Genomic DNA, 27,150 nt, shown 5'->3' with positions numbered 1-27,150 from the left:
TTTGCCTTTTTATCATTAGGCAAGACAGTTAAAAATTACAGTGAACTGTTGAGGAGAGAGAGGGAGAATGAAACAGGCAAGCACTTTAACATTATGAGCTCAAACACGTGTCGCGGCTCTGATATGCGGACCGTTTAAATGACACTGTGTTGCACACCGGTCTATTATTATAGTAACACGATGGCATGTAACAACAAAACAAAATGTGACTGGTCATTTGTATCTCACTCGCTTCACATGCAATCAGATGATTTGTCACCCTCAAGAAAAAAGAAAAAAAAACGGCCAGAGGAAATATTATCGGCCAATGCCGATAATTAAAAAAGACAGAATATCGGCCGATTTATCAGCCTTGGCGATATATCTGTCGACCACTAGTATTTATTGATAGGTTTGAACATTACTTGAAATCTCAAGATCATATTTTAGATCAGAGGGTTTCAAATGACCTGATTGATAAATAAAATAAATAAAATGTCAGGAACTGTTGCCCTAAATAAACCAGCATTCTATAGACCACTTGTTGTTGTGAGTCAGACTTCACCTGGTCAGGTTAATTAAAAGGCTTGAACACAACTGCCTAGCCATACATGTGCACAGCAGTGGTAATGTGAGGGTGAACTGGAAAGTTTGTTTGATTTAATGCTGAGGGAAGCGGTGGGTTAGATAAGCTTATCTAACAGCCACATAGTGGGTTTAATCTCTAAGCCCTACGCATGGCTGCCAGAGACAGTCTCTGTAGAGTCTGCTTAATCGATAACCACTGCACACCTGAAGCTCTCTGCCTGTGGCACTTCTACAACTTGTGGTCAAGACTCATGCGTCTCTAGGAGGGATACAGCCTCTCATCTCTAACCTCACTCCACATGAGCTCAAATTAATCAGCATATGTCAGAAGATCACAAGCCTCACGTAGTCAGACTTTTGACTATAGGCATCGAGTCTGGTCCACATTGCAGCTTATTCTGGTAAAACTGCAAAAGGACGTGAATTAAATATATGGTTTGCATGAAAGCATTTCAGAATTTCATTTAGAATAGGGAGCTTATTGAAAACTACCATCAAATACAAACAGGAAGTCAAAGGTGTTCACTAAGCTTTCCGCCCAGAATAAAAGCTTGATTAAACCGAATGCTTGAAATTGAAGACATTGCGACAAAATGAATTACTACTGAATAGAAAAAAGGCTAACACTTTACAATGAGGTTATATTTAAAATTAGTTACAGGTGCAATTTTTTGAATGTCATACTGAACTTACACTGACAGCTAGTGGCGTGGATGCAACATCATTCAAACACAATACTTTTCGTTTACCACTGGCATTGTAAATTCATTACAGTAAATCATGATTAATTTAATCCATGAGTGAAAGTGTCTAATATCAGAGCGGTTACTGAGATTAAGCGAGTAGTAATCGGCTGGTCATGTCTGTGTTTCCCATTAATTACCTAGACTGTGGCGGTCCGTCACAGTTTTTGCTCTCAAAGTGCACCAGACTGATGCATTTAACTTTAAAATGTACAATATTTTCTTACGGGGGAGCATGTCCCCGGACCCCCCTAGAGGGTTGAGGTCAACCCACCTCAGTCTCACAAAATCCTGTGGGAAACACTGCACGATTTACATGGCAGTCCCCATGTGCGGACCCTCTCCATGTAGAATAAAAACCGCTTTTATAAGTTACTGATATGACTAAAGTCTTCATCTCATGTTAACGCTCATGATTTATATGTATATTTCAAAACTACTATTAATTTCTTTGAGTGTAAAACTTTTTCCATTGTCACAATCTACATGATGTAATGTATTTTAATTGTCTGAATTCTAATATTTACTGTATATTTAATGATCAAGTTCTAATTTACCTTTATTTGGGGGCCTTTTGCAGTAAAATATTAATATGCAATTAATTGCAATTAATTCCATTAATTAATTGCCACATTTAATTTAGAAATGTATTGATTGACAGCCCTAATTATAATAGAATTTTATTTTTTTTGCCAGCAGCCATATCACCCTGTAGCTCAAGACCAGTTGCTACTGAAGCCAAGCAGGGATGAGCCTGGTCAGTACCTGGATGGGAGACCTCCTGGGAAAACTAAGGTTGCCGCTGGAAGAGGTATTAGAGAGTCCAGCAGGGGGTGCTCAACCTGTGGACTGTGTAGGTCCTAATGCCCCAGTATAGTGATGGGGACACTATACTGTAAAAAGGCACCGTCCTTTGGATGAGACGTTAAACTGAGGTCCTGACTCTCTGTGGTCATTAAAAATCCCAGGACTTCTCGAAATGAGTAGGGGTGTAAGCCCAGGGTGTCCTGGCCAAATTCTCCCCATTGGCCCTTATCAATCATGGCTTCCTAATAATCCCCATCCATTAATTGGCTCTATCACTCCACTCTCTCCTCTCCACCAATAGCTGGTGTGTGGTGAGCGTACTGGCACATTATGGCTGCCGTCGCATCATCCAGGTGGATGCTGCACACTGGTGGTTAGGTTTGCAAAGGGGCGGAACATTTCCGGTAAATTTCGGTAAACTTTCCAGAAACTTTCCATGGGAAGTTAAGCTGGGGAATTTTGGAAATATTGGAAAAAACTTTGGGCACTTGGCTATACGCTGCTGCATCTTTGTGGCATTCTTAACATAGGTCTTTGCACAGTATTTGCAAATATACACAGCCTTTCCTTCTACATTGCCTGAGGTGAAATGTATCCACACATCAGATGGAGCACGTGGCATTGTTCTGTAGAATAAGATTAGAAAAAAGCTTGTAACAAACACTAATGCAATGCCATGCACAGACGTATAAATAGTTAGCCAAGCAATTGGAATATTATGGAATGGTAAAAATATTTTGCAATAGATGCTGGACAAATGAATAGAAATAGGCTAGATGAAAATGAACATTCCTCAATCAGCATGCTAAATCAAACTATAACCTATGTTCTTGTATGATAAAAGAAAACTGGCTAGCAGAAGGCAGAAGAAACAGCATCACAGTAGAGCTAGCTAGCACCATGATAGCTAGCCTCTTAAATTGTCAATGAAACGGTGTTAGCTAGCTTACATTTAGCATATCTGATTATCTGGCTAGCTAGCTACTGTATAAACACATTTTGATTCAGTATTTGCTAGTTAAACGTTAATACCATAGATCAGATATATTTACCCTAGTTATATCATCAAAACTTACTTTACTGGATGTAGTCCTTGGGCTCAATGCATTAGTGTGGTTTCAATAGTCCTGGTGTAGTAAGTAGCCTGCAGTAAGTAGTGTGCTGTGTGCATGTGATTGAGGAATGCGCAGGGTTGAAATTCAACTGAATTTGCATTAAATCTGGTTGTTTTAACCAAGATTATGCTGCAAGATGGGATACATTTAAATTCCCTGTTATAGGCTAACATGCAATTTTGCAAATTTCCAGTTTATTCCCATTAATTCCCATATATTCCTGCTAATTCCCATGGAAAGTTTCCAACTTTGAAAATACCTGGAATTTTGCAAACCTACTGGTGGTGGTAGAGGAGAGTCCGCTGTTCACTGTGTAAAGCGCATTGAGTGTAGTGTCTCAAAGCACTATATAAATGTAACGTTCATTCATTCAAAGGGATTACACTTGTTCAATGTAGTAGTAATAATACTACTACAATACCAATAATATTCAAATGTTTTATATTAACTTTTCTTCTTTCTACTACTACTAACACAAATAAGAGTGTACTGAATATTAGCATGCTGTGATTCAGCTGAAGCAGAATCAAATGCAGTGATCAGTTCTTCCTCAAGAACTAATTTTATTAAAGGTGGAGTAAGACATTTTAATCCAATACACTTTTGTCACTTGTCAAATTCCGCGAATATCTCTTCACGGCCCGCTAGCTGTCCGTTCTGTGTGCGCACTGAAAAAAACATCTGGTGTTTGTACACAGCCCTGGCTCTGTAAATGGGAAAATGAAGTGGATTGGACCGATCCAAACAAAACAATTGCGCGTGCATGAATTTGGGGGGCGGAGCTTCTGAAGGAGCACTGAAGGGAGGGGTGTGTTTGTTTGGCTGTTGAGTTCAAATATCAACAGTCTTTCTCAGGAAACATTTTGGACCACATATACACCTGTATTTAGCGCTGCCTACATGTAATCGGATCACCCAAAATGCTTCTTAGCCTGTTAAATCAGATACAGACACTGGGATGAGCTCCACCATAATCAATCTGCTCTGAATGTTTTCCAGTCACAACAGTCAAACGCCAGCCCACCTCTACATGCTTAAACAATCCCAAACACCCCTCAACTCCTCCTCCCGGTCTGGGTTGCCAGTCGGTCATCCATCTTAAGACTACCTAAATAAAACGGAAGCCTAATACCGTCACCTGTTGAGAACTTCAGGGTTATTACCGAGAAACTTCCTTTCCCAGACATTTAGACTGGCAATCTGGAGAAATCTGAGCTCCACTTACTCACGTCCATTACTCATCATGCTCGGACAGATGAGAAAAACACAACGTTTACTCGATAGGATGAGTGATGAGCGGTAAGTGTGGTCCATGAGACTGAACTTATCAGGCAGGTCACGTTGAGACAGACTTTACATCACAACAATGAAGTAAGCATTTTTGTGTGTTCCATGTAGAAGAGCAAAAATGACTGGAACTTTGGTACCAAGTCAAATATAAAAAAAAATAAGTCACAATTAGGGCTGTTGATTTAACGCGTTAATTTAGTGTGATTAATTATATAAAAGATAAAAGCGTTAAAAATTAACGCAATTAATCATGCCCACTAATGCGTATGGAAAATTCATAATAAAAATACGGATTTTCCTACCATACCATACCTTTTAAGGTTTTGTAAACTGCACAAGCCATATTGCGATTTCAATATTAATTCAATCAGTAATACAGCATTAATGTCATATCAATATCTCAGAAGTCAAAGTCTGCTGGTTTCAAAGCATTTTGGATGATTTCCCTTATCATGTAGCCTATAGTTAAGTGCAGGTTTCACAACTGTCTCGTCTGTTTATGAAGTTTTTTCCGCATTAACAAATTAACCACTACATGTTCCCAGGAGTGCCAACCCTTCTAGATACAGGCTATTATTATTTCTGGATTGTGCATAAATAAACCATCGGTTTTCCATATTACCATTTTCATGCTTATTACTGATATGCCCATGGTTTTAATTTGGTCAATAATTGGCCGATAAATATCGGCAGCAGATACATCGGTGCATCCCTAAAATATAATATAATAATTGAAAGTTTGCTTAATAATTCCAAAGAATAATTTATTATAATAATTTTCAGTTTCAGCCAAGAATTATTAAAAAGTACACTTTTATACAGTATGATGCTCAACACAATCTTCACAGGTTAATTTTAAAACGACGGCCCGCATTGTATAAAAGCAGGCTTTGTTTAACTAGGGTGCTGTTTGGCTTCTTCCACTGTAAAAAATTAGGCTTATTGCAGCATTTCAACTTAGTGGTAATTTTACCAGCTTATTCTATTCTTATTGGTGGGTTTGATCGCACTTATTTTAGCACGGATTCAAAGCAGAATTTTTATACAGTATTTAACAACATGCAGTCTTATTGATCTGTCACTTTCTATTTGTCGTCAATTTTATTTGTATAGTGCTTTTCACAACACACATCGTTTAAAATACAGCTTTACAAGAAATCATGCAATAAAAAAAAATGAAATTGTAATATTTATAATGTCTTACAGTAATCATTGTGTTGTGCATTATGTTATTAAACCAAACAACAAAACTGCCAAGAAAGAAATAATTCAATCATTGCTCGTGGTTGGAAATATTAATAAGCCCTTTACAATCAAACATGAAAACACAGTAAAAATAGGTCATTTTAATTTCAGGCCTGCTTCTCAGTCAAAATCTGACATTATAAGATGGGTATTAATGTATTATATCTAATAATAAAGCATTTCACCAAAAATGTAATTGGTTTTGTTAGAAATATTACTTTTTTTTTTTTTTTTTTTTACATTTCTGAAGGTTTACTTAAATGCTTAATTTTGTTGTTAGAAACCTAAAAAAAAAAAAAAAAAAAACAAGCTTTCTATTGCTTGTCATTTATTTGTTAATCTTAACCAACTGTTTACCTGATTAATCTCTTATAAAAATAAAAAAAATACAAATTTAACAACTTGTTTACTTAAAGTGAGTAGTGACCAAGATTAAAAATCTGCCAAACATCCTAATTTTGTCTTCCACGGTTTAAAGTCTTGGGTTTGGAACAACATGAGGGTAAGTAAATGACAGATTTTTCATTTTTGCGTGAACTTGCTCTCTAATTGAGATATATTTGCAGGCTAAATGCTTTTGTTGTTTTAAAAGTAAAATATCAGCAAACTGAAAAGAACAGAGTGGGTTCAATAACATTCATTTTGGCTGTAGCTATGAAATTTCCATTACAAATCATAAACTTCCACTAGAATTGGTACCAACATTTCATTAGTTGATATCTTCACATCCCTAATTTCGTATACTGCTGAGAAATACCTTTAAGCGAAAAGCTTTCCATTTTATTCTTTGAAATAACCAAGAGTACTTGGTTATATTTATGACCAGTTGTACAGTACATAAATTCAGGCCTGCTCTTATCATGGCAAACGTGTAGCTTTATCCATGCAATAGATATTTCTGTATCGATTCCAATCGCAGGTGCATTAGGGAGCGATATGTTTAGCGTGTCGACCAGAGACATTAAGCCTCGTCTTATAATAGCCATCCTTGGACATCACCACCAGTTTGGTCTCCGATCCTGCTACATCTGGGCTTGTTAGTGCTCAGCCAAACGGTTCAACTACACTAACAAGCAGCTTCTAACAACAAGGTCACACACTCAGTCAAAGTGTCAAGGATGGGAACTGACCTTCTCGTGCCACCAAGCCGATGGAGGTCCAGAACTAATTACTACTGTGACTGGACCAGGCCAGCACAGAAAACTAATAACCCAGATCCCCCCGGATCCGACAATGCAATGTGATGGTTGGAAAAGCAAAAACTGTAATAAGCCCAGCTCACTGTGAGGAATTTATTGCAGGAAAGCTACATTTCCACCTTTTCTACCTTTATTGCGTGGGTCCAAAATGATGACAGAAAAGGCAATCTTAAAACCGGAAAACAATTACACTTTTCACAATTATCCTTTCCAAAGAAATCACTCTTTAGAGGCCTCACCACAGCACATGTTATCGCTTAGAGAGATAGTTCACCCAAAACTAAAAATTCTGTCAATATTTGCTCAGCCTCACGTTATTACAAACATGTTGGTATATTTTTTCCAGTGGAACAGAGCCATACAGTCAAAGAGCACCATACAAGAAGTCCATTAACTCATGTGCTATAATCCAAGTCTTCTGAAGCCATTCAATTAGCTTTGTGCGAAGAAAACACTGAATTTTAAGTTGGTATTCACTAAAAATCTTCCCCAGTGCTGATTTTCAGTAAATAACAATATTTTACAGTAAATAACATGATATTTTTTGCAAATATCATGAATTATTGAGTAAGAATACCAATACGTCTTCTCAGGGTTACTACATATAACCTGAATAGAATATATGCCTTTTCTAAAAAATAAAATACAAATATTGATATTTAACGTCATGAAAAAATAGTTTTTTTTTTTTATTTTTTATAATTTTTCTCCTTTAAGCTACAGAAAAAAATAACAACTACTTTGAACTCAATAACTGAAAACATGTTCATCACAGAAGAGGTGCTTTCAAGCAATTGTTTTGTGTGAACTCCATTTGCAATGTATATTTTGAATAATTTTATAGATCTGGCAAAAAACAAATTTGCTTCACATCACTGCCCCACAAACAAAAACCTATCGTAGGGCTTAAGGAGACTTAGATTACAGCACGCCAGTTGTATGAACTATTTATATGGTGCTTTTATGGTGTTGCGTTGTCCTTTTAGGAGCTTGACAGACGTGGTAAAAAAAAACAAAAAAAAACTTAAAATGTAAGAAAAAAAAGAAAAGACAGAAAAAAAGGAAAGCGTATGGGTAAGTAAATGTAACATTTATGATTTTTTTGGTGAACTTATTCCTCGCTGTGCATCTCACCTTCATCAAATTCGACATCATCTTCAGTGTGCTGAGGGAAGGGGAAACAGTTTGTGATCTCCAGCCGATCTTCGACCACCAGTCCGAGCAGAACACCCTGCACCACCTCACTGCCCTGGCCCTCCTCCTGGTAATGCTTAATGATCTTCAACACCACCTGCAAATACACAAACAGCCTGATCATGATCTGGCAGGAAAAAATTCTCCTGAAGCAATATTGAGCCACTAACGCAAATGTAATAATATATTATGCAATTTTTCCCCCTAAACGCATTTTCACAATGACAATTTAAGGTGTCTTAGAAGCCCTCTTTGCAGGTGAGTTAGCAAGTAAAAATAACACTTGTCCAAGATCATTGCAGGAAAATTGCCACACTTGCGAGAATCAATGTAGATTCACTTTGACCAGATAGTCAATTTAGCGATGTTATCTTCTGGTTATTAAAGTATTGTCGAATTGTCAAAGTCTGTTCCATAGGTTTTAATGATAAAAAAAAATAACGTGTACATCCCATGTAAACATTAGGCCTATTAGCCTTTATTTGTTAATGGATAATTCTCACAAAACCCGTCAAGAAAATGTCCTGTGCTGCGATTCCCAAAAGCATCGCAAGCTTAAGTTGATCGTAGAGACCATTGGTGCCAGTGGTTTCTACGATCTACTTAGGCTTTTGATGCTTTTGGAAAATGCTTCTCTGGTCCTGTTTTACTCCAACATTTAAAAGAAACAAGACATTATATTTTGCAGATAGAAAATGAAGCCTACATTTAGGACTATTATATTTTTTACATTGTGACATCATCAGTTATGCACATTTTACCCCCCAAATCTCAATAAAGCAATGCGGGGAACAAAAATCATATATTATTTAAATTGTAAAGTGTATATATATATATGACAGCAGTACCCTTGGTACTGCTTCTCATTTTCACTGATTTTAAATCAAAAAGTAATTGTACAACAGCATCTTATTTACTGCAATACAGGAAATAATGAGTAATGAGAATCATCATTGAAAACAATTGGAAGAGTAAAACGTCCAGTTGCATTATAGCAATGAGAATTTGGGGGTAAAATATGCTGGGGGGAAGAAAAAAAAAATGTCACAAAGTGAAACCTACATAGAGTATACTACTATGATTTTTTGCATTTTGTCAAATATACAATTTAATATAGTAATTTATAATGTTTGTTTCATATTTTTTGTATTGATTTGAAGTTAAATATGAACAGGACATTTTCTTGACAGGTTTCATGAGAATCAACCCTAATACTTGTCAACTGGTGTATTTTTATTGATTGATTTATAGCCGATGTTGATACCAATATCAGGAGGATTGCTGATATTATGCTGGTATTAGGGCTGCACGATTATGACAAAAACCATAATTGTCGATTACTGCCCTTGATATTGTAATCACAATTATTAATGACAATTAATAGATTAAATTACTGTGATGTCACTAAGCAGGCAACTGTTTTCGCAGGTTCTTCAGAACTAGTGCCCGACCGATATATCGGTCGGCCGATAATAGCCTTTCACCTATATATCGGTATCATTGTATATTTTACAGATATGCGCAGATATGAGAACTTTTTTTCAGAACATATAATGCAGAAAACAATGCTTGGGTCATTTAGAATTAGTGTCATAGCGTAGTTTATCCAGCAGAGCATGCTCCGACTCCATTGTTTACAGAGCTGAGCTGACGGTGGCTCTGCAGACAGGGCGGAGTTAAGCGGTCTCTTCTCGTTACATTGCTAACTAGTTTGTGAAATAAATACTGGAAAGTTAATAAAAAAAATGACCCCATAATTGTATATACCTAATATAATGTTAACTCTGTCCCTGATAACCATGTCACTCATGTTTAACACTTCTGTTTGCTATGTTAGCCAGCTATAGTTTGTCAGTGCAGTAAGTAATGTAGCAGATTGAAAGGTAGACATCAGAGCATCTTTTTGCAGCTCAGCAGACAACAATGCAGTGGTGGATTGCATCTGTTGAGTGTTGATTTCACGCTTTGCTGTTACCTAGTTGGTGAGACACAATGCTGGAAATTAAATAAAGTAGCTAACTAGCTAACCACGTAGCTACTTTCATACTTTGTCAGCGTGTAAACATGTATTCACCAAACTGTTTTGTTCTGGATTCACAGTTTGGTACCCCCTTCAACCGAACAATTCTAGTCATTGCATTTATAAAAAGTAATATTTAAAAGTCTGGTTTTCCAGACATTAAAATGGGATACGTAATAAAAGTAGATTTAATGAATAATATATTTGCCCTGTGTAAATAATAATATATAGGAACTGTATCTAAAATAAATGAGGGGTGATAAATACTAATACAACAGGCTGGAAAAATAGACATTTAATCATTTTAATATCCTCATATATATATATATATATATATATATATATACACACACACACACACACACTGGGCAACGCACCCTAAAAATGGCACCGTTAGATCGGTTTCATGCTGAAGAGCCATTTAAGTTTTTTTTTTTCTCTCTCGTAAATTTAAGAGTGTAAATGGCAACATCATCATATTTGTCCAAAGGACTGAAGCCTGTCAACCAAAACTTGAGCTCATTGATGTCATTAAATGCTTTATTATTCCATCAGTTACTCCTGGTCGGAGGCTGCCGTATATATTTAGTTTATATGTAGGGTTACGTCCTACCCAAGTTCGATGGTGCAACGCTCAAATATTTAGTAGAGTGTAAATTGTGACTAAATGCCCATTTATGCTACAACTAGGCTAAGTTGTAACGTACGTTTAGCTGGTGCAACCGGCCCCTGATGTTTATTTAGCTATTTATTTTATTTTATTTATTCTTTATTTTAATGGTGGGCAACTGACTTCTAAACATACAGTACTGATTTTTATTTAGATATTTATTGTATTTGTATATATTCTTTATTTTAATGGTCAGCAACTGACTGATACTAACAGTACTGATGTTTATTAAGCTATTTATTGTATTTTTATTTATTCTTTATTTTCTCAGTGTTCATTTCTAGAATTTGTTGACAATGTATAATAATAATGTCAAATGTTCTTTGATAAAAATATTTAAGAAAGCAGCCTTCTGAGTATTTTTGCATAGTCATATCGGTGAAAAATCCATATAGAAAAGGTCTGTTTTCATTCCAGCTCAAAAATTAGCTATATCGGCCACCATATCGGTAATCAGTGAATTTTCCCACTCTAAAATCAGTATCGGACTCAAAAATCAAATATCAGTCAGGCTCTATTCAGAACATCAGGTGGTTATGGGCTGCAGTTTATTTTAAGCATTAAATATGTAATAATGTTTGTTAATGTTACTAAAGGTTATTATAAAAGGTATATATATGGTTTACAGTGAATGTATGTAGGTTCTTTCTGAACTATTAACAAAACCAGTTTTAACTTCAGTCAATACGCCTGTGTGTCAAGTAACAGGTTGATGTATTCACACCCTCACACATTTAACACTTCCAAAGCCTGAAAAATGTGGCATAAAAATCAGGTGGTGATGTTTTAGTACTACTTTTCGTGTTCCATCGCAAACCGAGATGAAATATACACCAGACTATTCAAAACTTGCGCATAAGGATTGGCTGTCATTACTGATAGGACTGTACTGTGGACTCACTGCATCTCTGATTGGCCATTGCCGTCTCACTGCTCAACGCACATGTCTGGGATTGGTTAGAAACTCAACAGCTGCAAAAACACGTTCTAAATAGAAATCATTAACACGACAGGAGTAGACTCAAACTGAATGCTGTAATCGTCAGTTTTCATGATTACATAATCGTGAGAGCCGTAATTGTAACTGCGAATAGTTTTTCCGATTAATTGCGCAGCCCTAGCTGGTATATGCATTTGTACAATTTAATGATAGCAAATGAGATACAAGCAAAAAAGCTGTAGGCTACTTAATACACAATGGTTATTTTTCCACAGCATGCACTCAAAATCACCTATAACCGAAAGAGAGCACCATTTATTGACAAAACCGTTGGTAAATTTTGGAAATGACACAGGATGGAAACACCACTTCTGTTAAACAACCAATATGTTCATATAATCAGTTATTAATTATAATCTCAAAGTGGTCAAATTTTGGCTAATTAAAACAGGCCTGGCTGATATCAGTCTATCTAGGCTAATTGTTAATTATTAATGATTTGAAATTACTTATGTAAATCAACCAAATTTACATGTGTGGATGACTGCGTACACATATACAAGCCTCCACAGTAGACCATTTTCGACAAAGGAAAATCTCAAGCGCTCATGCACTTTTACAGGGCACATCGGGGTCTCAAGAGAAAATGTCTGTGTAGGGACAAACGCGTAGACACAATCCTGAATTTGAAGACTTCTTAAAGAACAAGTTTGAGAACTAAATGGAAGATTGCTTTTCCATCTTAAAATGGCACTTTCCAGCCACTCAGAGCAGAAAAAGATGAAGACACAGGGTTAATGGAAGAACAAATACACTCACTGTCTAATTACGCTGTCTGTACGATACAGGCTCCCTGAATACCAATTCCACTGTTTGTTCTTACTACAGACCTTTAGAGGCTAGAACATATCTTCGATCCAGCTGAGAGACCCAACTCCGCCCCATAGCCTGACGGGATACTGTTCTCTTTCTGGGAAGGGCCACAGAGTTTTATATCGCCAATATCTGATAAGGAACTAAAGTGTATCAGTACATCCGTAATTTCAGACAGAGTAGCGTGGTAGGGGATGCATTTAGAGTGTATGGATGCTGTGGAGAGGAGATGGGGAGACTTGCATTTACTGCTATGACTGCAGATAAGAGTGCGACAACCCAATAGGCTTTCTACAGATTGGATAAAATGACTTACAAATCTGAAATCCCTCCTATGGGGTTGGGAATTGACCATTTTGTTAAAAACACACCAAAGCCGAATGAGTTAATGAATGCGATTGAAAGACTGAGAGGGGCAAAATAATTAAGCCAATCTCATGTAAATTACGTGACTGTGGCGACCTTTTTGCAAAATGATATTACGCGGCTCATTACACGAACTGTGGCAGTTCCAAGGTGAAATGTAAACTGAATGAGTAACATTTTCTCCCAAACAAACACTCAATGAGCAGTTTTTTAGGAACACAATTGTCCTAATAATGTGCCCGATGTGGTCTTCTGCTGTTGTAGCCCATCCGCCTCAAGGTTTGAAGTGTTGTGCATTCTGAGATGCTATTCTTCTCACCACATTTGTACAGAGTGGTTATCTGAGTTACTGTAGCCTTTGTGTCAGCTCAAATCAGTCTGGCAATTTTCCGTGGACCTCTCTCATCAACAAGGCTTTTCTGTCCACAGAACTGCCGCTCACTGGCTCTTTTTTGTTTTTGGCACCATTCTGAGTAAACTCTACAGACTGTTGTGTGTGAAAATCCCAGGAGATCATTAGTTACAGAAATACTCAAACCAGCCCGTCTGGCACCAACAATTATGCCACGATCGAAATCACTGAGATCACATTTTTCCCCATTCTGATAGTTGATGTGAACATTAACTAAAGCTTCTTAACTGCATGTTTTTTGTACTGCACTGCTGCCAAACGATTGGCTGATTAGATAATCACATGAATATGTAGGTGTACAGGCATTCCTGATAAAGTGCTGGAAGAGTGTATGTGACATTAATCTGATTTATCCACAACATAAACATAATATTACAACCTAAATGTTCACAGACAATGAAGCCAATGAACAGGTGAGCTTAAATTAAAGTTACACGCTAGTCAGAATATGTAACTTGTAATCAGGCCGTTTCATTAAAAATGTGCTAAACGTAACACAATTTTATAAACAGTCTAAACATGAGTAACTTCTAACAAGCAGCTAATACTTCAGTATATTCAATTCAATTTTATTTATAGAGCACAGTTTAAAACAACAGACGATGACCAATGCGCTGTACAATCCATATGAAGAACCACCTATAAATACCCAAATAGAAACACACAAATACAAAATACAGCATCTAAGGTTGGCTAAAAGCCAGGGTAAACAAATATGTTTTCAGCTTAGTTTTAAAATCAGATATCGTTAAAGCAGTTCTAATATAATTTGGTAAGTCAGGGCTCAACGCTAAGGATTTTGTCTACTGGCCTGGTTGGACCAGTGCTTCAGATTTTTACTGGCCCTGGCAAAATTTTCACTGGCCCCAACACAAAAATGACAAATAGCTGTTTTCACCATCATGGCTTTAAAAAATATGTCCAAAGATAAATATTTTTTACAAAGCTTATGTTTTATAATACAATGTCCCCCAGGGGCCTGGGTAGCTCAGCGAGTAAAGACGCTGGGACACCTGGAGTCGCGAGTTCGAATTGAGGGCATGCTGATTGACTCCAGCCAGCCAAATTGGCCTGGTTGCAAGGGAGGGGAGAGTCACATGGGGTAACCTCCTTGTGGTCACTATAATGTGGTTTGCTCTCGGTGGGGCGCGTGGCGAGTTGTACCTGGATGCCATGGAGTCTCCACACGCGCTATGTCTCCACGGTAACGTGCTCAAGCCACGTGATAAAATGCAAGGATTGATGGTCTCAGACGCGGAGACAACTGAGATTCGTCCTCCGCCACCCGGATTGAGGAGAGTCACTACACCACCACGAGGACTTGGAGCGCATTGGGAATTGGGCATTCCAAATTGGGGAGAAAAAAAAATAAAAAATACAATGTCCCCCAAAATTGAATCACATCTATAATTTGCAAGATATGATTTATGCCTTATGTAATCCCATATATGCGCTTTACAGATATAAATAAATACATCATATTAACCAAGGCCATCCTGCCATTTACACATGAGCTTTTAAGCCAAGAGTTCTGTGGAGGAGATGATGGGTTTTCGGTCACCCGTTTAGTCATGCAACTTTTGCCCATGTGTGGTGTTTTCACAAGAAAGATCAAAGATTATTCACAGAGTTAAAGATCTGATTATTGGCTGAGAGAACAGACTTGCTACTAAATTGGTTGTGATGTGTAATATACAGTAGGTAGAGGTTAGGCCTAATCTGCGAATTAACAATGTGTATATAACAAGAAACCAGACAACTCAAACAAGACCAACACTGACTGATATACAAAGAACAAAAACACCTGTATGGTCCAGAAATGAGACATGTAACAGGTGTTTTATGAGGATGATATGAAGTAGACTGTTTCAAATATTCATCTTCAACCTTCAGCTAAACAGATCTGATAATAATAGCCTAATAGCCATAGTGATCTTGCTTCTGTTCATATCAAATGCCATTATCATGTTGAATTAATGTTTACGTTTTGAAACATTACCTAATTAAATGTATACTTACATTTTGGATACGGAGCAGCTTGTGATTTCCAGATACGTGTATAACTGGGGTTTAACAAAGTTTATTACATCTCATTCGGCGCTTCATCTCTAAAGGCAAATTAATGAGAGAAAATGCTTTTTTTTTTTTTACAGTGTGAATAAACTAGCGCTCTGTCCCTTTACGAGAGCACATGCATGTTAAACAGTCTACGCTGCACGTAGATGATGATGAGACATATGCACGGAGAGACATGGATTTTCAGTCCTATAGAAAGAAACTGTTGATTTCTTGTGTTCCAATGTGTGGATTACTACTTTTCACCAACATGTAAAAACGAACAATGTGGGGATTTCGCGCACTGTGAACACGGAATGTGCGGGGATACTTAGTGTTGCACAAGACGTTAAATCCCACTACAAAATTGGGTTTTTTACCTGCTATTTTCTACATATTGGTAATCGCTGCTGCTAAGACGCTTGGAAAAGAGCGAGGACAGTGCTAGGAGTGCGCGCTCAATGTCTGCACAATCTTGTGCGTGCAAGCGACTGTGCCTTGGTGCGTCCAGTATATTATGCATTTGCGTGTCTTTGCGAGATAAATATATTCGCGCTCGCTCCTCGGTTAGAAGACTTCGTTCGCTCCGTCTAATTTTTGTGCTCTCTCGCTTGTTGTTTGCTTGCACTAATGTTGTAAATGCAGCACTGGCCTGATCGGGCAAGTGACAGTGCTAGCAACTGGCCCCAATCTTTCTCACACTGGCCCCAGGCCATCGGGCAGTCCTTATTGTCGAGCCCTGTAAGTTGCTCCAAAGTTTAGGGGCCGCTACCGCAAAGGCACGGTCACCCCTCGTCTTTAGTCTAGATCTAGGAACTGTCAAAAGATTCTGATCTGACGATCTAAGAGATCTTTGGGGGTTATGTGTATGTAGCATATCAGCAAGGTATGAGAGCGCTAATCCACTGAGAGATTTAAAAACAAAAAGCAGTAATTTATAATCAATTCTGTATTGAACAGTGAGCCAGTGAAGAGAATGTAAAATCGAAGTAATATGGTCCCACTTGCGAGCACCCGTCAGCATTCTTGCTGGTGAATTTTGGGCCATTTGTAATCTTGATAGGGAAGCATGGCTAACACCTATATAAAAGGGAATTACAGTAATCCAGACAGGCAAAAATAAATGCATGAATGACCTTTTCAAGGTCCTTTAATGACAAGAAAGGCTTGACTTTTAACTAAAGTATATTCACTATATGCTATTATTTCAGGAGCTCAGGTTTTCAGGATGGTTTTCTTATGTTGTTTAATCTTACATATTAAACAACATATATTTGATACACTAATAATTTAATTTCTAATTTTTTTTTAATATATTTGAAGTTTGGTACATGAAGTGATACATGTTTTGGTCATTTTGCACATTATCAACTAAAATAAGTTATTTTTGTCGACTACAATTATATGCTATTTCAGTTAGACTCTGGGTAAAAGTGACCTAAATAAATGAACATAGCGATGAAATGTTGACTAAATTTAAAAGGACCTTTTCATCAAAAGGCAAAAACTGAAAATTTACACAGCAGTTATAATCATTTTTTTTTTTTTTTTTAATCAATAAGGACTAAGAATCGTTAATGGAATCATTGAGGAACAGGAATGTTCAAATGTAATTGGAATCATTAAATTCCTTATGATTCTCATCACTACCCTGCTATAGCCTAAAGCCACATTCAACAAGTGTGCCATCATTTACCACAACATTCATAAAACAGCAGGCTAAAGGCCATATTGCACACAATTCTCTGGGTACATGTAACATGTCAAGACCAAATGACCTGACAAATGTGCTACGGGCTCACAACAACCCAGCTGTAAAAATATATGAACCATTTCACAGAGGCGTGTTCAATTAATTATGGATGGCCTCCCTGAAAACACGGCAAAGTTACAGCAATGCCCTTTGCCTCCCTTTAAAAACTGCACACAGATGCCGATCAGAAATACAGTGGGCATGCATGCCACCTCATTTCAACATGAGTTACAGGCTTTTTGTTTCTATCCATAGCTTATTGTTGCCTATGAGGATTTGCAACAGGCTTTAAGGTCAGAGAGAGAAAAAAGGAGGGAAGACATGCTCTGTAAGCAGACTCCTGCCAATCCCTTTATTCCGAACTGCGGCACCTTGCTGGAGGAGTTGTGAAAAAGCCTGTTCCCCTAAATCATTCAGAGGGGAAGTCACACGCATGATTCCTCAAATGAATTGAACTTTGCTTAGCTGGCTGATACAAAACAAAACCAGTGCCAAAGACTACAGTGTGGTGTAAACAAGTATGGCAAAACAGAGGGGAAACCAATGTTACTAATTGCTTAAGCAGTTATTACACATTAAAAACAGGAAATAGCAGCAGCCAATTTCCTGTCTGTGTTTTCTGAGGGTCTGCATCGTCGCCCATTTGTTTCAGCGCAATTAATGGTAGATTAAATGACTGCACATGCTGTGTTAGACCAATTCAGTTTCTCATTGTTGATGATTGTTTCGGTGCTGTTTGTTTTTTGCAATTCAATGCCTCTCTGTCGTCAGTGCAAATAGTTGTATAATCTGTCAAGGGTCAAGAATGCAAATAAAAACATTAACTTTGTAAAGTAACAAACCCTTTAAGTCCAAACGAAACTCCATTCACAATACATTTTACTTAAGTAACGTTTACGCATTTCTGATTGAAATCTGATTGATCTGATAGAAAAAAAAATGTAGGATGTTAACTGGAATTGACTGGATTAAGAAAAGTGGATGTTCCAAACCACAACAGACTCTAAACAGGTAACAGAGAATAAACAGCTATTGTCTGTTGGTTAACAATGGCAACAATAAGACCACTGGGTTAATTTTGATCTGATGTTGACTCAGAATCATACTCTATGCAAGTACACAAATGCATAAACGAAACTTGGCCAAAGCATTGCAAATGTGTTGTGCCATTGTAAATACTTAGTATGCTCTTCTTAGGCCCAAAAAATACTTTACACTAAGTATGCATAAACAGATGCGAGCACTTGGCCCACACATTGCCAACACGCAGCTGGTTGAACATGCTTAACGCACGTTCTTGCTTTACTGTGGCAGTAACAAACCTCAGTACTCAAGAAGGGCAATAGAGTTACGTTCAAAAGTCTGTGCCATCAATCTGGATTTCAGGTAAGACGCTATAAATAATATATATTGACTAACTTATTTGCTCACCAATATTGTCTTTAAACTGTTGCGCCACCATAACAGTAGTTGGCTTGAAAAAGAAAACTCACCGTTGAGACGGACTGTTCACACCAATGACTGCAACAGCACATTGAGAACGCAACGCGTACATGCGTTGTGTTATGAATTGCGGTCTGACACACTTTGGAACATTATGCACAAAACCGAGCTTGTGTAGCTTGAAGCAACTATGTTCACGTACTTGCATCGAGTACTCGTCAGCCTTTATGCCATTTCTATAAAAGCTTATAAGATCTAAATGCTTTGAGATGACAGTAGATACCTGAAAGAGACAACTGACTGTAAAAGACGACAATTTATACTAATGACCACTATAATACCCCTTTGCGGCAATGCTGAGAATGCAACGAATGCTCTGAAGTTCCATTACGAACTGTGCGCTGAAAGATTTTGGAAAAAACAACACATGAAATCTAGCTTGTGTAGCTAAAACCAAAGATTTTCCATCATTTATAGTAAGAAAAAAAAAACTGTGACAAATAATTCAGTAACACTTAACAAGAAGGCTGAATTTCTTACCTTTAGTTGCCTACATTAGTAAAACGCACTTTAATGCTTTTAAAGTAACTAATGTGCTACAACTCAGTCCGTCAGATTGACAGATTATTTGTATCGCAATTTCTGGCTAAGCTTCTGCATTCGCGTACTTGCAATTCTCTCATTTTCACCTTATGAACATTACAACTAAAATAAAAATGCTTGGCTATACTATTCCACGCGCCGTTCTGTTTCATGCTCAGCCTTTCAAAGTATACTCTTGATCGCGATGCATGCGCACAGAGACTGCTTTGCCATTCTTACTTGTGCAGACGACGTGTACAAATGCGAACAAGTCAGTATGTTGAACAACTGGGCTGCACTCAGTCGGTTAATGCGCACTTTGCTGATGACGAAATTTGCGTCAAGCACACTGTGTGCAAGAAGTAGCAGCCTTAAGAGACATAAAACCCAAAGGCAGCTTAGAGCCTTTGCAGACTTCTCCAGATCCTATCCGTCAATTGAGCTGTCGCGGTGGCCAGGGAACAGGGTTTTTTTAACCAAAGGTTCAAAGTGGTGCTCCACGCCCCCTGTTCTCCACCTCCATCAACCGGGCGACAATAACAGAATACTTAATGAGAGCATGCGGCATGTGGTCCACGCTTTGACTGCAAGTGCGCAGACTACGTAGCCCCATCAAAGCAGCACAACACAGCTTCAACACTCCATCTAATGATCCCCCCTGAACTCGAGAGAATTGAGCGCTTGCCAGTTCTATTTTTGAGAGGCGCTTTGGTTTTGCAATGACTAGCACTCTCTCTGCGGTGTATTGCAAATGTTCTTTCAAACATGCCTCTGTTGAGAGATGATGCAATGTGGATGCCCAAGGCAATCAAGTAAAAGCATTTAAAGAGATAGTTCAGCCAAAAATGACAATTCTGACATCATTCGCTCACCCTCATTTCTTCAAAACTCGTATGACTTTCTCACGTGAAACACAAAAGATGTTTAGCAGAAGCTTGGATATTCTGCTAAACATCTCCTTTTGTGATTCACTGAAGTAATTCGGGTTTGGAAAGGCATATGGTCAAGTAAATGATGACAGAATTGTCATTTTTTTGGTGAATTACCTCTTTAACACCAGCGTGATCTGCAGGGAACATGTTATTGTCTGTCCCTGTCAGTTAATGGGAAAGGACACGCAGTCATAGCATGGCAAGTTTCGTTCCAGTGCACGGAGGCATATGATCCATCTTCATAAACGATGATGAAACAGGATCCCTAACAACTGCGTGCTAAACTGGCTCTAAAACCGAGCAGCCTTTGACGATGTTATAATTGTACAGTATGTCATGCTTACAAACGACCCAATCTAAAGACGTGTACAGCAGATTATTTTGGAAAGCAAAAGCTCTACCTCTCAAAGCCCCAAAATGTTAAGTGCCAAGACTGAATTTAATACAAGGGGATAGTGCACCCAAAAATGAAAGTTCTGTCATCATTTACTTCTCATGTTGTTTCAAACCCATATGACAGAATTTTTGGAACTATTAGAAATATTTTTAATTCACGATATAACTATTGTGTGCTATTTCGTTTAAGTCTGGCTGACAGCAAATGCTAATTGAAAAGATGAAAGAGACTGTCCTATCTTGATCTCGATCTGTCTGAAAATGCAGTAACTGTTGCTGGGTAATGACACAGAAAGGCTTTTTCTTGAGATAACTTCGCCCTCTTTTGGCCATGAGATATAATGCACTGCATCAACTGTAAACACAGACACTCTTTAATTAAACACTTGAGCACCACCGTGTACAGGGAGATTCGAAACTTCCGAACACATTATTGTGATAATTAAATTGTTTTATCCAAATGCCACACTTAAAAAGGATTTCTGATGCTTGTTCAAATTACATTGTTAAAATGAACTTAAGCACACAATTCTTAAATATTGTCACAACTTGATTTCATTTTACAAATTTAAATGGATAGAACGCAAGGAAGTTTACTTAATCCATTTGAGGTGGGACTACATGAAATACTTTTTGTGGTGTTAATGTAGCATTGATTAAACTGGGCTGGGGATTTCCATTTCCCAGCATGTTTTGCCCAGAACTCAACAAGGAGTAAGGGTGGGTTGCACCAACAAGGATTAATCTTAAATTTAGATTAAATCAAGGTTTATCGGATAATTTTGTTGCACCGAACTTTAAATCTTGTTTAAAAATAATCAGGGTTACATTTTAACCATCGAACTGATCCTGACTTACATTTTACAGTAAATCTGAATTAACTTTAATCCTGTTGCTCCAACACTTATTTAAATCTCAGTAAGGGATTATCTTTAAACTTGCAGCTAAGGTTGTTTAAATAAACAACAGACCTACAATTAAACATGAATGACTAGGTAAACGAACAGTGGATGTGTCGTCAGCCCTCAGAGACGTTTATCATACTATTTATGTTAATTATGGTCCGAAATCTTGGGCCGTTGGCCGCAATGTGTGCTTTCAACTTCGGTGTGCGAGTGAAGTGGCTCATCTTGGTGGCGGCGCGATTACCTGTTTCCACATCCTTTACATGCGGAGATCCTTTACAGAGATGGGTCTCTCGAGGAGAAGCAGGAGTAAAGCGTAATTTCGGCATTTAACAAGAGTGGCTACATGCAACAGGTGATCATTTGGTTTAATGCTGTATTTTTTTTAGTAAATGCGATTGCTAATGTGGACATGCCATCCATGATTGCTGGACTACTGTGTGTACTGTTATTTCCCTCTTCCTAATATATTAACAATTTCTTCATGTGCAAATAAATTACTTAAATTTGATGACTAAACAGAAATCAGAACAATCAGAAATTGAAGTTGTGTGTGAAATTGAGTAAATATAGTGCTAAATAAGAGTTTATAATTTTTTTTTTTTAGCAATTTTATGTTTGTTATTTACTATATTAAATTGTGCGATATATAGACATTGTATCGGCCACCCTGCTCTCTGGATATCGGTTGACCACTAGTTACCATTATGGTGAAGAGTGGAGCTTGAGCTAACAATGAAGACAGGTTGATGTCACACATGAAACTGATTGCTAGCTTCACTGAGCAATAGCTGTGCTAACCATAGGATAGTTACTAAAACACACACTATAGTGATTCCAACCAGCATGTATTTAGCATGCTAACATTCCCTATCACTAGTTAGTCTAAAGAAATTAAGAGATTTATGAGTTACACTGACACGTCTAATTATGTTGGGTGTACCCAATTCAACTAGGTTCTTTCTACACATAATTTTTGTGTTGAGATTGCATAGTAATTTTAAGTTAAGAAAACTAATTTCAAACAAGTGGAGCCACTATCCACGATTGAATCAATTCAGCCAAAGAGCTACTTGTGTGTGCAGTCTACAGGTTCTGTCGGCAAACTTAAGCCTTTAACAGAAATCACTGTTATTTTTATAAGAGTTCAGACTAATATCGCAGTAGAGCTTGTAAAATCAATACCTCTGGAAAATAATGAGAAAAATGTTGGAGACATAATGTATGTGCTGACAAGGGATGTTTCCATATAGTTAAAGAGCCCACATTATGCTAATTTACATGTTCATGATTTTATTTTGGGGGTCTATAAGAATAGGCATACTGTACATTTCTGCTAAACCTATTTTCATCCTCTGGCTCAAACGCTCTGAATTAGGTCCTGTCTCTTTAAAGCACCCCTTTCCAAAAAGCCCAGTCTGCTCTGATTGGTCAGCTGGCCTAGTCTGTTGTGATTGGTCAACCGTGTAGTGTGTGTTGGTAATGTAACGGCCCTTACCATAACTGAGTTTCAGGTTTCCTTAACAGCTGTAAACACTATTGTAACTACGGTAACAATGGCGTCGGTTTTTGCCGTACCAGTTTGAGTCCGATAATGAAAGTTTGGCAGAACAAGCTGATCACAACCACCTTCGCAAGCACGACTTGAGCAGGACGTTTCACAGTGGTAAGTTTTACTTTTGTAGCTTTCTTTCAAGTACACTGTTGATTATTGTGAACCTAACAAAGCTTCAAGTAAAAGACACGTAGTGCACCCAAGTTAGCCATCTTTTGCTGGAATGGGTATAGCCAAACTTTTTTCACCCGAGATATGAACGGAGAACAGAGGCTTACTCCCGGTTGGACATCACTGGAGGGTATTAGAGAGAAAGTGAGCAAGTTAGCCGTGGACTGCTGATAGCGGCCGTAACATTACAGCTTGTAATTATATAATTATATAAAACTCTTAAGATCTACCATTTTGTTACACAGTTTTAGGTAAAAGCCGGCCCACAGCTGAATGGTAAACCCTTACCAAAACAATTACATTACATAGCAAGTTAGCCGAGCACTACCGTGGATTGCGGACGTAAAATTATCGTTTGCAAAAATAAATCCATCTCCACACTTGATCACAATTCATGAGAGTAAGAATGACAATCTGCATAATTCTACACAATTGCAGGTAAAAGTGGGCCCGCAGCTGATTAGCAAATCTATTTCAACACAATAACATTAGCTAGCAGGTTAACAAAGGCCTACAACTGTGTACTGAGTGTACACCGCAGCTACAACACAAAACGCCGCATTTGAACTGCCGGTAGCAGATAATTCCACCAAATAATCAAGCATACTTACAGGCTGTGATCCTGATGTGCCAGATTATCCCAACAAAGTGGGAACTGCACCATCTTTCAAGAGTAACCGACTTTGAATCTGGCATTGGTTGTGGTTGTACTGCTAAATAATTAAAATTGAACTACTGATTCTTCAATTCGTCTGCCTTTGGAAGTCCAAGCAAAGAGGTTTTGCTTTCGCAGTGAAGAAAACAGCATCTTCTCGACATGGCGACAACACTAACCAACTCATCCTGGCCTCGGCTATAACAATGTTTGTTTGAGGGCGGGCCAAAGAAGCACTTAGCCCATTATGCAAATTTGTTAAATAGTGATGTAGATACATTACGGCTACAATCCAGCCGTTTCCTGTAGTTCTTGAGCAGTGTTGTCTGTGGGAGAGAATAACTCCCTTTTGTGTGGACTTTGTGCTTTGTAACTTCGCAGAACTTTTACATGCACAAACAGCTATATTACACACTAAAGGAAAGGGAAAATCCCAAAAAGCATAATGTACATTTTTCATTGCATGCCCTCACTTCAATTAAAAAACAAATAAACAAAAAAAGGATCACTGAGGAATTAAAAAAAAAATGATCAGCATATATTTTGCCCAATAACCGATAGTTCCGAAAAGCAACTATCGGCACTGATAAATCGGGAACACCGATATATCGGTCTACCTCTAATTACCATATTAACAGTCCTAAATATCCATAGTAGTACCATAGAACATATTGAAAAACATATTACCATGGTAACATGTCCAAAGAACAATAGTAGTACCATGGTACATGACCAAAAACCATGATATTACCATATTAACAGTTCTAAAGAATCACAGTATTACCACAGAACATTTTGAAAAGCATATTACCATGGTAACATGTCTAAAGAACAATAGTAATACCATGGTACATGACCAAAAACCATGGTATTACCTTGGTAGCATATCCACAGAACTATAGTAATACCATGTTAATAATGGTAATATTATGGTACTTTTTTGTGTACATCGTTCATGAGTTTATGGTGAATGCTGAGCTCTCCCTATCAGCCTGAGCTCCAGGAAGAGGGTTTCCCGGCAGCTCACACTCACTCACTCACTCGACTCATGATTCTCTGACTAAAGATAAAACTGTCTAGTAAAAACTCTGTTAGAGTTCACTTACCAGCCCGTCGATCTGGATCTGTTTGACCTGCGAATCCAGTGAAGTAGAAGCCGAAGCTGCTGATTCTTTGCGGCTTGCCATTGTCAGATGAAGACGCACAGGGCCAAAACCAGTCGTTCGACAAAACACGTGGGGAAAAGAGGACTTCCGGTTAGATCTGAGTAGTGCGAGGCTTCACGGAAAACTGCTCGTCAAAATAAAAGTCACTTTAAGATCAATGCTACAGTACTTTTGTTATCTCTGCTGTATCTAGATAAGACAAAATAGAGTAATATGGCTCTACACGGCCACAAACATAGCTAATTTGTGAAATCTTATGGGTAAATAGTGCAAAGTCTTTCTAGCAAGTCAGTCCACTGTCGGCCATCTTTGGAACGCTCTCGGGAGGCTATTTCCTGTCATGACAGTGCAGCTGCTATCTACTTGAATGGGGGAAACACCGAAATCTCTAAAACGGTTGGTCAAGATTACGATCGAAGAACATATTTCAAATCAGCAATAAAATCTGACAATACTCTAATCATAAACTGTGGTTCTTTGCCTCATTTTACGCAACAATAAACAAAAACCGCAATTTTCCCAGCTTATATAGCTAATGCGCATGCGTGTTAGCGAGTTGATTGACATGTGATGTCTGTATCTAAAAGGTAATTGGCTCTTTTAACTGTAAGGCGGGACTTCCTTTCTACATCCGTTTGGACGCTCAAAGCTCCTTGGTTGAACGTTCCATTTTCTCCCATTCATTTCAATAGAAGTGGCCCATCTCTGCTAAATACTCTCTGGTAAATATCACAGAAATAAAATGTCCAGGTCATATTTCGCCCCAAAATCAAATAAAATATATTTTGCCTTTTTTTGCATTTTGACATATTTTCATTATTTTTATATTTAAACAACTCACCACTAGTTGAGCAATGGCTGTTTCCGGAATGGAGTACAAATATTCTGCATACTAGTATATACTGTTTCAACAGACTGTGAAACAATACACGTTATACAATTAAAATTATTTCAAACCAAGTACGCAATATTGTTGAACAATGATTCAATTTTAAGTCCAAGTGTTTAGAATGGCATTCTACCATACCACTCTACATAATTCTGCCAAAAGATACATAGCAGAAATAGTAATAGTATGGTAGTATGGCACTAGAAACTAAGGATATATAAAAGAGGCTGATATGAATTCAAAATTTCATTGTAGGGACACAGTTTTTTACACAGCATACTCTATTGTATACTTTACATTTAGGAAAATATAGTATACATACAGTTATGCTCAAAAGTTTGCATACCCTTGGAGAATTGGTAGTATATGTACCATTTTTAAAGAAAACATGAGTGAGCAGGCAAAACACATTTCTTTTATTTCTGACATGGCAACAATGAAAAAAATGAAATGACCCCTGTTCAAAAGTCTGCATACCCTTAGTTCTTAATACTTTGTATTGCCCCTTTTAGCATCAATGACAGCGTGCATTCTTTTGTAATAGTTGTCTATGAGGCCCCAAATTCTTGCAGGTGGTATAGCTGCCCATTCGTCTTGGCAAAATGCCTCCAGATCATGCAAAGTCTTTGGTCGTCTTGCATGAACCGCATGTTTGAGATCTCCCCAGAGTGGCTCGATGATATTAAGGTCAGGAGACTGTGATGGCCACTCCAGAACCTTCAACTTTTTCTGCTGTAACCACTGGAGGGTCAACTTGGCCTTGTGCTTAGGGTCATTGTCATGCTGGTCAAGTCCAAGAGCATCCCATGCGCAGCTTTCGTGCAGAAGAATGAAAATTCTCTGCCAGTATTTTCTGATAACATGCTGCATTCACCTGCCATCAATTTTCACAAGATTCCCCGTGCCTTTAGAGCTCACACACCCCCAAAACATCAGTGAGCCACCACCATGCTTCACAGTGGGGATGGTATTCTTTTCACTATAGGCCTTGTAGACCCCTCTCCAAACATAGTGCTTATGGTTGTGACCATAAAGCTCTGTTTTGGTCACGTTACTCCAAATTACAGTGTGCCAGAAGCTGTGAGGCGTGTCAAGGTGTTGTTGGGCATATGGTAACTGGGCTTTTTTGTGGCATTGGTGAAGTAAAGGCTTCTTTCTGGCAACTCGACCATGCAGCTCATTTTTGTTGAAGTATCGTCGTATTGTG

At 37.9% G+C, this 27,150-nt stretch overlaps 1 protein-coding gene across 1 annotated transcript in view; it reads right to left on the bottom strand.

Moving 5' to 3' along the window:
• Nucleotides 1–25,153, bottom strand: part of eif3ha (eukaryotic translation initiation factor 3, subunit H, a) — a 90,664-nt gene extending 65,511 nt beyond the window's left edge. Inside the window, exons 1-2 of the mRNA XM_051721122.1 lie at nucleotides 24,995–25,153; nucleotides 8,101–8,257 (exon numbers count right to left, since the gene is read on the bottom strand). Of these exons, the coding sequence (XP_051577082.1) occupies nucleotides 8,101–8,257; nucleotides 24,995–25,075 (238 nt within the window). The 5' untranslated portion in view covers nucleotides 25,076–25,153. The remainder of the gene's footprint in view (nucleotides 1–8,100; nucleotides 8,258–24,994) is intronic.
• Between the last annotated feature and the right edge of the window lie 1,997 nt (nucleotides 25,154–27,150).

The sequence above is a fragment of the Myxocyprinus asiaticus genome, chromosome 16 (assembly GCF_019703515.2).
Source record: "Myxocyprinus asiaticus isolate MX2 ecotype Aquarium Trade chromosome 16, UBuf_Myxa_2, whole genome shotgun sequence".
NCBI lineage: Eukaryota > Metazoa > Chordata > Actinopteri > Cypriniformes > Catostomidae > Myxocyprinus > Myxocyprinus asiaticus.
The sequence above is the reverse complement of the archived record's forward strand: the minus strand, read 5'-3'. Positions and strand labels throughout refer to the sequence as shown.